The sequence below is a fragment of the Cotesia glomerata genome, linkage group LG2 (genome assembly GCF_020080835.1).
Source record: "Cotesia glomerata isolate CgM1 linkage group LG2, MPM_Cglom_v2.3, whole genome shotgun sequence".
NCBI classification, from domain to species: Eukaryota; Metazoa; Arthropoda; class Insecta; order Hymenoptera; family Braconidae; genus Cotesia; species Cotesia glomerata.
The window spans coordinates 24,897,670-24,910,979 of record NC_058159.1 but is presented as its reverse complement, the minus strand read 5'-3'; the positions used below and the strand labels follow the sequence as shown (position 1 = coordinate 24,910,979).

General features: G+C 30.1%; 1 protein-coding gene across 2 annotated transcripts in view; it reads right to left on the bottom strand.

The window, feature by feature from the left end:
- Positions 1 to 325: 325 nt before the first annotated feature.
- The window catches only part of LOC123275490 (ADAMTS-like protein 4), a 39,627-nt gene continuing 26,642 nt past the window's right edge, over positions 326 to 13,310 (bottom strand). For both annotated transcript variants that reach the window (XM_044743642.1, XM_044743643.1), the window contains exons 3-16: positions 12,276 to 12,351; positions 11,213 to 11,361; positions 10,098 to 10,200; positions 9,018 to 9,120; positions 8,770 to 8,945; positions 8,267 to 8,471; positions 7,335 to 7,638; positions 6,651 to 6,874; positions 6,118 to 6,518; positions 3,100 to 3,270; positions 1,604 to 1,768; positions 1,190 to 1,366; positions 868 to 1,027; positions 326 to 657 (exon numbers count right to left, since the gene is read on the bottom strand). In XM_044743642.1, the coding sequence (XP_044599577.1) occupies positions 542 to 657; positions 868 to 1,027; positions 1,190 to 1,366; positions 1,604 to 1,768; positions 3,100 to 3,270; positions 6,118 to 6,518; positions 6,651 to 6,874; positions 7,335 to 7,638; positions 8,267 to 8,471; positions 8,770 to 8,945; positions 9,018 to 9,120; positions 10,098 to 10,200; positions 11,213 to 11,361; positions 12,276 to 12,351 (2,530 nt within the window). In that variant the 3' untranslated portion in view covers positions 326 to 541. The remainder of the gene's footprint in view (positions 658 to 867; positions 1,028 to 1,189; positions 1,367 to 1,603; positions 1,769 to 3,099; positions 3,271 to 6,117; positions 6,519 to 6,650; positions 6,875 to 7,334; positions 7,639 to 8,266; positions 8,472 to 8,769; positions 8,946 to 9,017; positions 9,121 to 10,097; positions 10,201 to 11,212; positions 11,362 to 12,275; positions 12,352 to 13,310) is intronic.

The window sequence follows — 13,310 nt, the reverse complement described above, 5'->3', positions numbered from 1 at the left end:
ATTTGTGCTCAAATTTTATTATTCATTTAAACGCTTTTACAGTTATATTAAATTAAAATTACAGTAATTTAAAAATGATGTAAGCTTTAAATTTTTAACTAAAAACATCAAAATTAAACACTTCTATAACTTTGTACATAAATATATAGTTACTTAAATTAAATTTTTAATAATTGGTATGATTATTATTAACCAGGAAAATAAATAAAAATAAATAGTCATCATGCAAAATGCGTTTATTTATTAATATTTTCTATTTGTACGAAAATTTTGTCTATACAATAAAATTATTTATACCTCTCACATAGCGATACATTAATTGTTATTGTTATTGTTATCGTTGTTGTACTAATAATAATAACATAAGCATCACTTTCAAAGTGAAAAAGATAATAAAATAAAACAAAAACGAGAGAATACTTCTGTATACTTAGCGGTCGATGTTAATCGATTCGCGATACCGGCTTGAGAGTTTTTAAATAAATAAAAACGTCCATCCTCAATGAAGATTAACACTCTGCTGAAACCAGTACTGTGGAAACTAATTGCGACAGCCACAACAAGAGTGCTTGTAGTACTTATAGCGGCAGAGACCAGCTTTAACTACCAACATGCAGTTAGGATACTTATCAACACACTCGTTAGCAAGATGTACTTCTGTAACAACGTAAAAACCATTTCAAATTATTAATAACAGTAATAATTATTTATAGGCTCACAACTATACTAAACCAAGCACTTGATAAAAATAAATACATATATAAAGTGCTCTGGTTCAGGTGATTTAATAATAAAAAAAGTTTTATTCTCATCATCAATACGATAAGACAGGAAGAAATAATAAAATTTTTTAAAAATCAAACTAACTTTTTGGAGTTTTATGCGCAAGGGAAACGTCTTTGCAAGGATCAACGTTGCAAGGTCTTCGGTCCTCGGGCTTTATTTTAGTGTCGCAAGATGAACTCAAGCCTTGGTCCAAGCACCTGACGACGCGCTCTTGCGTGCCACCACCACAGGAAACCGTACACTGGAATAAAATAAAAAAGAAGATGTAAGAATAATTTGAAAAGAAAAAAAATAATGAAGTATTGAAGATAATAATAGTAATGAAGCTGATACTGATGAAGACAGGTAGCGGTGATGAGAAATGAGATGCGCTTATTACTACAGAGAGTATCCCGAAAATTACCATGCTCCAATCGGACGTAAACCACTCGGGTGGGCACTGAGGCATGCGGCAAACTTGCTCGGCTGGCGGCCTCGTTGAGCTGCAATTACTTTCGGTGAGTATCTTTGATTCACCGGACGAGTTGCCAATGCAAATCACCTCTCGACGGGCAATACCTTCTCCACAGGCCACGGAACACTGTAAATTATTTTATTTATTTCATTTACTCAATCTACAACTGTTATTACTTCACATTTAATTTATATATTTATTTATTTATGTATTCGCTATTATTTATTAATGGATATTATTATAGGAGCGAGAACGAGAATAGGAATAGGACTCTCTGTGTTCATGTGAATCTGGATTGATGAATGTGTACGTACAGGTAAATAGTGAGTGTACCTGACGACATTAACTAATGATGATGCTTACCAAAGACCACGGTCCAGTGAACCAACGGGCACCACAACTCCTAGTTTCATTGAACGAGCACCGCCTCTCTGTCGCCGGTCTCTTCGTGGAATCGCAAAATAATTCGTTTGCACCGCCGCAAGCAATACGCCTCGTCTCCATCTCACGCTCACATTCTGCCGGACACTAAGACAAATAATTTATAGTTCAAGGAAAGTACGTGTAATTTTCGTTACAAGACGTTTAACTTTCAGTACATGTTTATCGAGATATATCGAGCATAAGGACTTTCATCAGTGAACCTTGTTATTAGATTGAGCCAAATATTTGATGTTTGAAGAGTTATTGCTTATTGATCGCTGAGTAAAATTTACAGCAGGTTAAAGGTCATTTTTATACAATTTTAAGTGATTAAATATTTAATTTTTTAAGTACTCTCATGAAAAATCATAATTTTATATTTTATAATTTACATATTGCTGCTATATTATCTACACGGAAAGAACAAGATGATACTGGACATCATCCCAGATTATATTTAGTGATATCTGTGGTGAAAAAAAATTTCAGATAGTTGCTAAAGAAATCCAGATTATACAGCGTGGTATCTGGGTTATACTCATTGTAATCTGGATTATACTCGCTACTATCTGAATTTTTTTTTCAATCTGTATAATTTGGGATGATATCCAGTGTCATCTTATTTTTTTCCGTGTAATTAGACATTTTTTTTTTTTACTAGAATTTAAAAATGAAAATTTTTTAGTCAAAAAAAAATTAAAATTCTTTTTTATTTAAAAATATTATTTGATACTGATTCTAACAGTTAGTTAAATAAAATTAAAACATAAAAATATTATAAAATGGTGCTATTTATCAAAGAACAATCTTTTTTGATTAAATTATAATTATTATGTAAACTGAAGGAAATATATTATTAGAGCTTTGATATTAAAAGAAAGTAATAATTCTTTTCGAACGTATTTTATTTCCATATAAAAATAAACTTTATTTATATACGTCCTTAAGGTAAAAAAATTATAAAAAAAGATAACGAAAAAAAAAGTGATATAAACTATAAGAATGACTACAAAGGTTTGTTTTCATGACGTGAGAACGATGCGAGTTATCAAACAACGAGCAAGGTGATTGTTTAATTAAGATATCCGTTCTTTAATATTTATATTTACAGATAAAATATAAGATTCCCTATTTTTCTATACATCTGATGGCGGTGTTTGCTCACCAGTATTTTATCATAAAGCTCTTACGGCGTCATCGAGTTAAAAAGGGTTCGTTTAACCGCCACGCGCCTATTTTAAATTCTCATACTTATTTGTTGTGTGTATACTAGAAAGTTTGCTCAAAAATGACAAGCTGACTAGCGTTAGTGGGCATCAATCACACCCTCGAGGAAAAGCTCTTGAATATTTTATTATTATATTATATGCAATTTCCTCTGGACTCTGGACTCGGGGCTTTAAATGTTGAAACTAATTATACTAAGAGTTTTTCACCTTCGAAGTCCACTCGGTGTAGAGCCACATGGACTCGTGCTGTGGGTGAGTTTCACAAGATGCCTCGCAGGCTCTCTCATCAATTGGCCGAGCTGACACTGGACAAGGCTCTCCGCTAGTTATACAGACAACTGTCCTGTTCATGGAACCTTTGCCGCACTTTGAAGAGCACTAGAAAAACATCACCGACGACTCCATTATCCTCTAATAGTCATCGCTCAAATATTTATTAGACATTATAAAAACTCGAATATTATTTTTCTATTTAAATAACAATAACAATAGTGTTTTTAAAATTTTTTAAAAATTTTGATGTTTAACTTTTTTATTTATTTACTATAATATAATATAGAAATCAAAAGACATCTGAATATTTTTTTATTTTATTTAAAGAATAAATTAACACTTAAGAGCGGTTTATAGTTGATTTTCAAACGTGTTTTTCTCATGTATGTGATAAAATTTCGAAAAAAAAACGCTTTGCTCTTCGATAGATAATTAAATTATCTATCGAAGAGCGAAGCGCTTTTTTGGAAAATTTTCATTTATTTATGCATAAAATGCGTTTTAAGATTCCATTTGTTGTACAAGTATGACAGAGATACTTTCGTTTGTCCAATAGAGGGCAAGAGAGAGAAAAAATGTAAACCCTTCTTAAATAGAAATTAGATTTAAATTCTCAAACATTTTTTTTATTATACTGATAAAAAATTAAACTTGATTCGAGTAAAATAATCTTGAACAAGAAAAAAAATTTGAAAAAATTAACTCCAGCTTTCAAGCAAAACAGCTTTTTAACTACACTGATAGAACAATCTATTAACTATTAATAAATTCCTTTATTTAGAAACAATTTGTTCATGTATTAAACAAAATTGAATACTTTTAAACTACTTATAAACAGCTTTTTGGAAGAAAAGTACATCTATTAATAGTTAATGAATATTTATTAATAGTGCGATGTAAAAATAGCTCCAAAAAAATAATGTAATTTCTTACATTAAAAATACGATAAACAAATCATTTTAACTCTGATAAAAATTTTGTAATTCATTGCAAACATTATTTTAAGATAAAAGACCTAGTTATTGACACTGGCCTAGTTGTTTGATACTTGCAATTTTATTGTAATTAAAAAAATAAAATGTTCTCAAAAAATGAATTATCTTAAAATTTATAGTTCAAAAAATTAATTTATTAGAGTTGATTTGTATTTTTTTAATTAAAATAAAATTGCAAGTGTCAATAACTAGACCAGAGTCAATAACTGGGTCTTTTACCTTATTTTTTATTTTATTTCGTTTATTGTTTTTTTTTTTTTTTTTTATAAGATAATTATTAATCTACCTGATCTAATCGATTTTTATTATTTATCGAAGTTATAGAGTTTTAAAAAGCATCAAAGTAGAATTTTTTTTTCAAGGGTCGAAAGAAATGTTTATTAATATTTAATAAATTGTTTTGAATAAATAATTGTTAAATGTTAGTAAATTTTAATCAAATCATCCAAAGTTGAAAAACCATTATTAACAATTAATAAACGTTATTAATTATTAACAAATTTTTCTATCAGTATACGAAATTGTCTTTGGTTCAAAAATTTTTTTGCTTTAATTAAGACAAAATGTAAAATTTTTAAAAGTGATTTTCTCGATTACGTTTCAAATTTACTTATTAAGGGGTTATATCCACTTGTAAGTTCGAAAAAATGTGTTTTTTTGTTAATTGTTTCTGGAGAGGGTTTTTATTGGATATATACATAAAATATATGAAAATTTAGAGAATTTAACGTATTCTAAGAATTCATATTTTATTAATAAAAATATTGGGTTCCGTCGTTCCTGTAGAAGATCTCCTGAAGGTCCTCCACAAAAAGGTGTCTGGCGGTGAGGAAGATATCTCTGATCCAAATTATCAGAAATAAAAAAAACCAAAAGGATTACTTTTAGGATAGATAAATACAGGTAATGATCGAAGAAATAGTCAAAATTTTGATTTTAGACAAAATGGCGGCTTCCCAACAAAAAAAATCTTTTTTTGCACGAAAATTTACACTTTAAAGTGACTTAAAAAATCGAAATTTTTATCAGAAACTTTATTCCTTCGATCATTACCTGACAAAAGTATCTAAGAAGATCCTGTAAAAATTTCAAGTCAATCGGTCAAGCGGTTTCGGAGAAATATTCCTCACCGACTTTGAAAACATCGTTTCGAGAAAAAGGCATTTAAAGTTTTGGCTATTATTTAAACTACCTTCAAACGCTCGGATACGTCTTTACAAATACGCTCATTACTCCGAAACTATTTACCGGATTACTTTGAAATTTACAGACAATATTCTCGAATATATTATTATTTTATTTCGATTTTTACTTGTATACCGTTCTTGGTTTTTACAAGGCTGGGTAGATGGTAGCTGTTGCATTCCGCGAGTGCGCCACCGTCTTGTGTTTTTTTTTTATACTGTCCTTGTTTATTCAACGCTTTTTTGGACCCCAGCACGTCCTCTTTTCACTACATAATCAACCTTATTTTTCGCACATTTATATACTCAACTCTTTATTATTATCACTGCGGTTGTGGACCGACTTGTGCTTTCTGTACTGTATTTACCCTACTCCTCACCCCTTTCTATCGGTTGTTGGAATAGTGGCGATGGGGAAACCACAGAGAAAACCCATGCCAGTACAGTTCGGCTACCGGAGCGACCCCCGACGGTTGGTGTTGGAACTATTCGAACAACCGTCGGGGCTCGAACCCTCGCCTCACGGCATGATGTGCGAGCGAACTAACGGGATAATGACTTAACCCGCTCGGCCATCATGCCGCTTTTTATTCTCGAATATATATATATACATTCAAAATATACAAAAAAAAATTTCGATTTTTTCAAAATTACAAGTGGATATAACCCCTTAAAAAAAGTAGTCAAATTTTAGTATCATATAATATTCGATATCTAATAATAATATAACATGCAAAATAGTAATAATAAATAACAAAAATTAAAATACTCACCGGACCCCAGGGACCGACTTCCCACCTGCCCGGGATACCCGCTGACACGTCTAAAGTCTCCATTTGTCGAACTTGCGGGATCTGATTATTCGGACACGGGGGTCCCTCGCACGAACCAACGGTGCTCAAATCCGGTGGCTGTGAGCACGCGCCTGCGGCTACACGCATAGTTATCTTGGAATTCAAGTCCTGAATGCACTCAAGTCGTCGAGTTTTCACTCCCGTGCCGCAACTCGTTGAGCACTTGGACCACGCGTCTGCTCTCCATCGCGGGGGACACGGTCGATCATTACACTGGAGCGGCGGCGGTGCCGGAGGCTTTTCGAACTTTCTACATCTGCGATCCGGTACCACGTTGTCTTTATCTTCTCTCACGCATTTTATAATTGTACTCTGAACCCCTGGAATTTTTTAAATACAATTATTATTGAGTTACATTATACAATAATGTGGCTTTGATCATTATCGATATTAAACTTGTCTTTATTTTATTTTATTTTAGAAAAATCCATCAATATCTCCAAGCTACATACCTCCGCCGCAGGTCTTGGAGCAAGACGAAAGACCCATCACTTTCCAAGCAAATTTTCTTTTCTTCTTCTTCGGCTTAATCTCCGATTGGCTAACAACATTAATATTCGGTGCATCACCAGCCATCACAGTCGTTGGTGAGAATTTCACTTCATCTTTCTTTATTTTTTGTGTTTCTTCTCTCACTTGATTTCTTGATAAATTGACCTCCGGTCGTCTCAAGGATCTGCAATAATAATTTTGCTATACTATCATAACTAATCATAACTATCAAATTGAAAAAAAAATTTTCTCATGCAAAGAAAAATTATTTAAAGAAAAAACTATAAAATTTCAAAAGTATTTTTAATAATTTATAACAAAATTGAAAATTTGATCAAATTGCAAATTTTAATTAAAATTAACAATTATAATTCCAAATGGATTTTTCTTTAACCTTTGTTAATATTTTCTTCAATATTATTTTAGTTCTATTATGAATTAAAATTTTTTTTATCATTAGTTAATTATTAAAATTTGTCAAATCTTTATTGAACATTTTTCTATAAAAAAAAAAAATTATTGAAAATTAAATTAAAAATAAAAATGTTTATTTTGGATCTAACTTTGAATTTTTATATGAACCACTTTCTCTGAATGATTTGTTTTTCTTTATTAATAATAATATAATTAATTAGACAATTTACACTTCAACTCGTGGATAAGATTCGGGTATCTCGTTGGCGTATAACGGCGGCGCAATAATCGCATTATCGTTAAAATTCTCTGGCGCTGGTAGCATATATTTATAGAGTACCCCTGGATTCATTTCGTGATACCATATTTCTAAATTAAGAGATTCATTAAGTGGTCCAGTGGCTGTTATGCTCTCCATCCGGTTCCTATCTCCCCGCTGATAAGTAACAATACTTCCTGCAGTCTTGTAAATTCCACTGGGGCTCAACGACCATGGACCGTTTAAAATATACGTTCCATTTTCGGTTTTAAGCGCTGTAATCATTTTTTAAGTTTTTTTCCATACTAAATTCATCTCTAATAATCTATATGATTAAGAGAATAAGAAAAATTTTGTTTCCAGGATAGTCACATGATAAAATTGGTTTTTTAGTGAAATTTGGTATCGTTGAAAAAGTTTTGACTTGAATTTGTGCCTTTTCAAGGTTTCATTTCATTCTCACCGATAGTCAATTTACTATGATAAGTATTTAGGCTGCATTCGAAAATGCTTTATCTATAGATACATAATTAAGAAATTACCTTTTATCTTGTGAAATATTGACATTTTAAATAATTTAAGCTCATTCCGATGTTGCACTCATCGAGACCTTTCATTTGAGTACCCACTTCAATTTTTCATATATTTTATATATTTATATATATAAATATATGAAAAATATATCAAAATGTATGTGGGTACTCAAATGAAAGCTCTCGATGAGTGTAACTCGGGATGAGCTTATATCTTTAAAAACGTTAATATTTAAGAAAGCACAATGCAATTTAACAAAAGTAATTAATTAATAAAGCAAAATTTTAATTTTTTATAGCTCACAAGTCACGGCAGTCACATAATGACTGCAAGGTTGCTAGTTAATAATTACTTAAAATTAATAATTACCTAAAAAATTACTACTATGACGCAGTTCGGAAATATTAAGCGACATGGCACCCCGTGGAATAGTAGTGACTGGCTGATGACCCTTGGGAAGAATAGGCTCCATAAAAATCCCTTCAAACAATTTGCATCCTCTTCCTTGGCCTCCACAGACCCCGCAGGTATCCCTGACAGCACCGGAACCAACAACTCCATCGCATCCCACTGACTGGTAAAATAAAAAATAATAATCTCAGTTCAGTTTCTTCTCTCAATTTTAATAATTATAAAACAATTTTTCGCTTGTTTAGTTATATAATTTTTTTTTTTGTGTACTGTATTTTTAGTAAGGTCAAGAAACAATAAGACTCGGTGGTCTTAACGAGACATGCTCCTGTAGGATACAATATAGTAGTCGATTTGGTATCGTATATCATGATAGTAGCTCAAATAAATGTACAGTACTTGCAGTGTATAATATACTAGGTGTATAAAAAGATAAAAATAAAAATAGGGTCTAGTTATACCCTGCATTGTCCAGCGACGCAAACCCATTGTTCAGTTGTCCGGTCTACTGCAAGTCCCATACTCTTTCCTCGTAAGTTCGGACCATCGCACGGTGTACCATCGATTACCTCAGGCTCCAGGGTCGCGTAAAACCGTTGACCTACAGCTCGGCAATTTAATGCACAAGGATTCGGAGCTGTCATGGTGCAAAAATTTTTCATTATTATTTTGATGAATATTAATTATAATTATAATTGGTAATATTTACCATTTAAAAATGGCACCCAAGCATGCTTTTCTCCTTTATAAACTCGATCATTGAATTTCGCACACTGTTCGGCACGAAAATCTTCTGAAAATTCAGGACAATCCTAAAAAATAAAGTTTTTTGTTAAATTTTATTCAATTATTTCATTCATATATTTTTCAGCTCAAACGAATTATTGAGTCAAAACATATAGAGACCAGAGTTTATCAAGGAATTAGTCGCAAATATTTTTTACTTATGTTATATAGATTTGCACGTAATTGTTTCAATAACAATCCTTTATTTATATACTGATAAAAAAATTAACGTGATTTAAGAGAAAAAATATTGAGTCAAAAAAATAATTTTGAAGAATTTTGTCGTTTTAACTGAAGCGCAAATTTTTTTTTAATTAAAAAAAATGTTTTTTGATTTAAAGAGTAAGGTGTAGATAAAGACATAAAAAAATGAGTATTTTTAGTAATTCGTTCTTTGATACTAATTAAAATTATTTTATGAAAATAATATTGAGTTATTATTCTAGAGCTTTTCATACTTTTAAGAAGCTGGCTTTTTAATTAAATCGACTTTGAAAAGGTATTACTTTTTTGTATAATTTAAAAAAACATTAAAAAGTTATGTATTTTATTAGAATAACTTTTGTAAAATTACCCAAATTAGTTAAAAAAAAAAAAAAATCATCCCCAAAAAAAATTTTTGTTAAACAATTGCTTTTAAACAATAGTTTGACCCGCGTTTTGTAAAAAACCTCGGAATTTTTCAGATATCTTCGAAAATATTAATTAAATTGACTTAAAAATTTTCAGGAAACATTTTCGAGAAAATACTTTGAGAAAACTAAAAAAAAAAATTCAATTTTTTTTTTCAATTCTGACTATCTGTAATTAAATTTTATTTGATTCAAAAATTTCTTTGCCTAAATGAAATTTAAAAAAATTAGTTCCTTGGTTAAAAATGTATTCTTCTGGATCAGATTAAATTTCTTACCAGTCTACGATGCATCAAAAAAATGCCTCTATAAATTTTGGTCTTCCAACAAAACTATTCATCTTAAATAAAACCTATTAAATAGAACTTTACCTGAGTATTGCAAATGTGATATCGCTTATAAGTACCGATGCACACCGGCTTTAGACTAGTACTATTCACTTGACTTATAATACTTCTTTTTCTTACGCTATTTCTGCAAACAAAAAAAAAATAACATAAACATAAAAATAATATTCACCATAAACCCGTGGCTTTGACGCATAAAATAAGCACACTACCATACACCGAGTATTATAAAGAGTCACGGTTTTGTTTCTAAAGCAACAGCTTATCGCTCAGTACTCTTTACTGGCCGAGGAAAAGGCGTAACAGTGAATTAACGACGACGCCATCGGCTCCGTTAAAGAACAAAAACAAAGTTTAAATAATAAAAATATAAAACACAAATTCTTAGTACAAGTGCAGTAATATATAAAGAGAAATATAGTTAACTTGACCATCCAGAAAACTGCTGGAATATAACTATATATGCACTCAACTCTTCAAAGTACAATCTAGCTTTGCATAGAGGCATACATTTATATTACATTATATTATATTACATTACACATGTTCTTACACCTCCATGTTCCATATTATATTCCTATTATAATGCTGTTATATCTTAACCCATAGTAGAGCCTAGAAGAGAAGCTATGAGAACTTGATAACTAGAAAACCGATCGCCCACACCTAACGCTTTTCTAATATCATATAGTTAGTTTAGTATAGGTGCCAATCGCGTAGAAAAAAAAATAAATAAAAAAATATAAAAATAATAATAAATATCTTGGCGCCTATGTCATTAAATCTAACACGACGTATTGCCTACTTTTTATTCTTGTTATTAAGTTTTTTACAGAGTAACTGGAAGAAAAGATCTCTAGCATTTACACTGGTGTAATGTGCAATGTGTAATAGAGTAATACTACTTGAGGAAGCTCAATGCGCTGAGTGTATCATTTTCAACTGCTTCCTCCTTCGGATCAGCTCCTCAATTACTTTTATTAGCTCTTATTCATCTCGGCTATTTAACTTTTTATTTTTCCCCGTAAAAACTAAAATATACTATTACTATTATGGTGAAGGATCGAGAAAGCTTCAGCCTAACAGAGTACCACATTTTAATATTATTTATATATGTGTATATATAAATAAATAAATACCGAAGAACACATTGCCTTGCTTGAGACTGGACACCAGTACCACAAGACCTCGAGCACTCGCTCCAAGAGCTCCATGTACCCCAGCTTCCTCTCACACGATTGTCTTTACCGAATCCATACTGCGTTCTCTCTTGCAGCATGTGGTAAACCTGTAAAATTATTTATTTAACAGCCGGTAATTGCACGCTATTGTTTATATTACCACAATATGAGGGTCATTTCGTGTCAAATCAACGATTCTTTATTATTCTATACTTCTATTATTATAATTTTTTTTTCATGTTGTTGCGCAAGTTAAAAGGAGTGTTCATGCTAATTTAAAGATTTTTTTGTTATGCGTACTTGAATTTTGAGGGAAAAAATTATTAGTTGCAAAATATTTATTAAGACAAAAAAATTTTTAATTATTGCTAAAATATTCTTGTGCTTTTTTTTGAGTTCCGAATAAATTATTAAATTTTCTGGAATATCAATCAAAATAATTTGAATTGCTTAAAACGATTATTTTTTTCATTTTTAGCTTTCGAAAATTAAATCAAATAATTCAACCATACAGTGAAAAGTTTTGCGTCATTGCGTCAAAAAAAATTTATGCTAAAAAATTTTCTGTTAAATATTTAATACACTTCTGTGTTTATTTAAAAGTATTTTAAAAAAGTGTTAAATATTACACAAAAAATTTTTCGTAGTTTTATTGAAATTTGTGAGTTCTTAATCAAAAATTTCATTAGTTTAAAAAAAAAAAACAAAATTCATAATATTGAATTTGTGATAATTAATGTTGAAAAAAATGATTGATAAAAAATTTTGATAATATTTTTCTATATAAAATACAACCAATATTATGATTAAATTATTTACACTTGACTAAACAATTTAGCACTAATAAACCGTGATGAATTATGAACAAATATTGACTCTAATCTGTGATTTATGAAACAAAAAAAAAATATTGAATGCCTGTTACTTTCACATTGATAAATCATGAATAAAAAGTGGTAGCACGTTGATTTGACATTAAATAATCCATAAGTTGATATAGATAAATAAAGAAAATAATTACCTCAATTGGATATTTTTCCGGTACATAAGTATGAACTAACGACGCGGTTGATAGTATAATCAGCAGCAGTATACATCTGCAATAAATAACGAAATAATTATTGTGATTATTACTAAACAAATTAAGTTGTATACATAAATATTTATATTTAAATGATTAAATTATAGCCACGACTAACGTTAAGTTAATATCAATATTAATATAAAGTAACGCAAACTGTGCCACTGAACACTAATAGTGTTTTACTTGTTACGCCTTCTTGGAAAAAGCTTAATTAATCATAATCATAACTCATACATGTATGAAATATGTTATATATAATATATACTTCAAATGTTTGTTTATATTTCTACTTATAAATTGGTGTTATTATGTGTGCGCTAATCGATGCAGTATCTACAATCATATATTTTTCCGCGTGTTCTAAATAATTATTCAGCAAACATTACATCAACGATAAACGAGAAAATATTTCATTATTTTACTTACTATTGATAAATAAATGAAATAAAAATAATAAGACAACAGTTAATTATTGAATTTAATAAGAATTTGATGAAATGAACGGGAAGTTGATAGTAAAAATAAAAAATCGGATAAATTAAATTGATGAATTTGTTCGTGGTAAAAGCTACCGCGTGCACAAGAGTATCGTTGTTTGCGTTGGAATTTATTAATAGAGTTGCTGCAATGAAGAATGTCCATCGATCCGTCGAGGTAAAAAATCTATAGAACGTTTATTAAAAAAAAAAAAATTGATAGAGCTTATTCATTGATAAATTCACTGGCCATAATCGTAAATAAAAATCCTAAAGCGAGCCGCGGATTATTTCGGACGTTTTGATTATTATATAAATATGTAATATGTATATGAAGAGATATATTCAAAGAAGGTCAATTTAAATTCCCTTGACCCTTGTTTGAGTATCTAATCAAACAAAGCTAAGTGGTCATTAGTTGAGTGGCAGTTATAAGAGTGATAATAAGATTAATTAATAATGCGATCAACTAAACCAATGAGTTTCGCTCTACTCT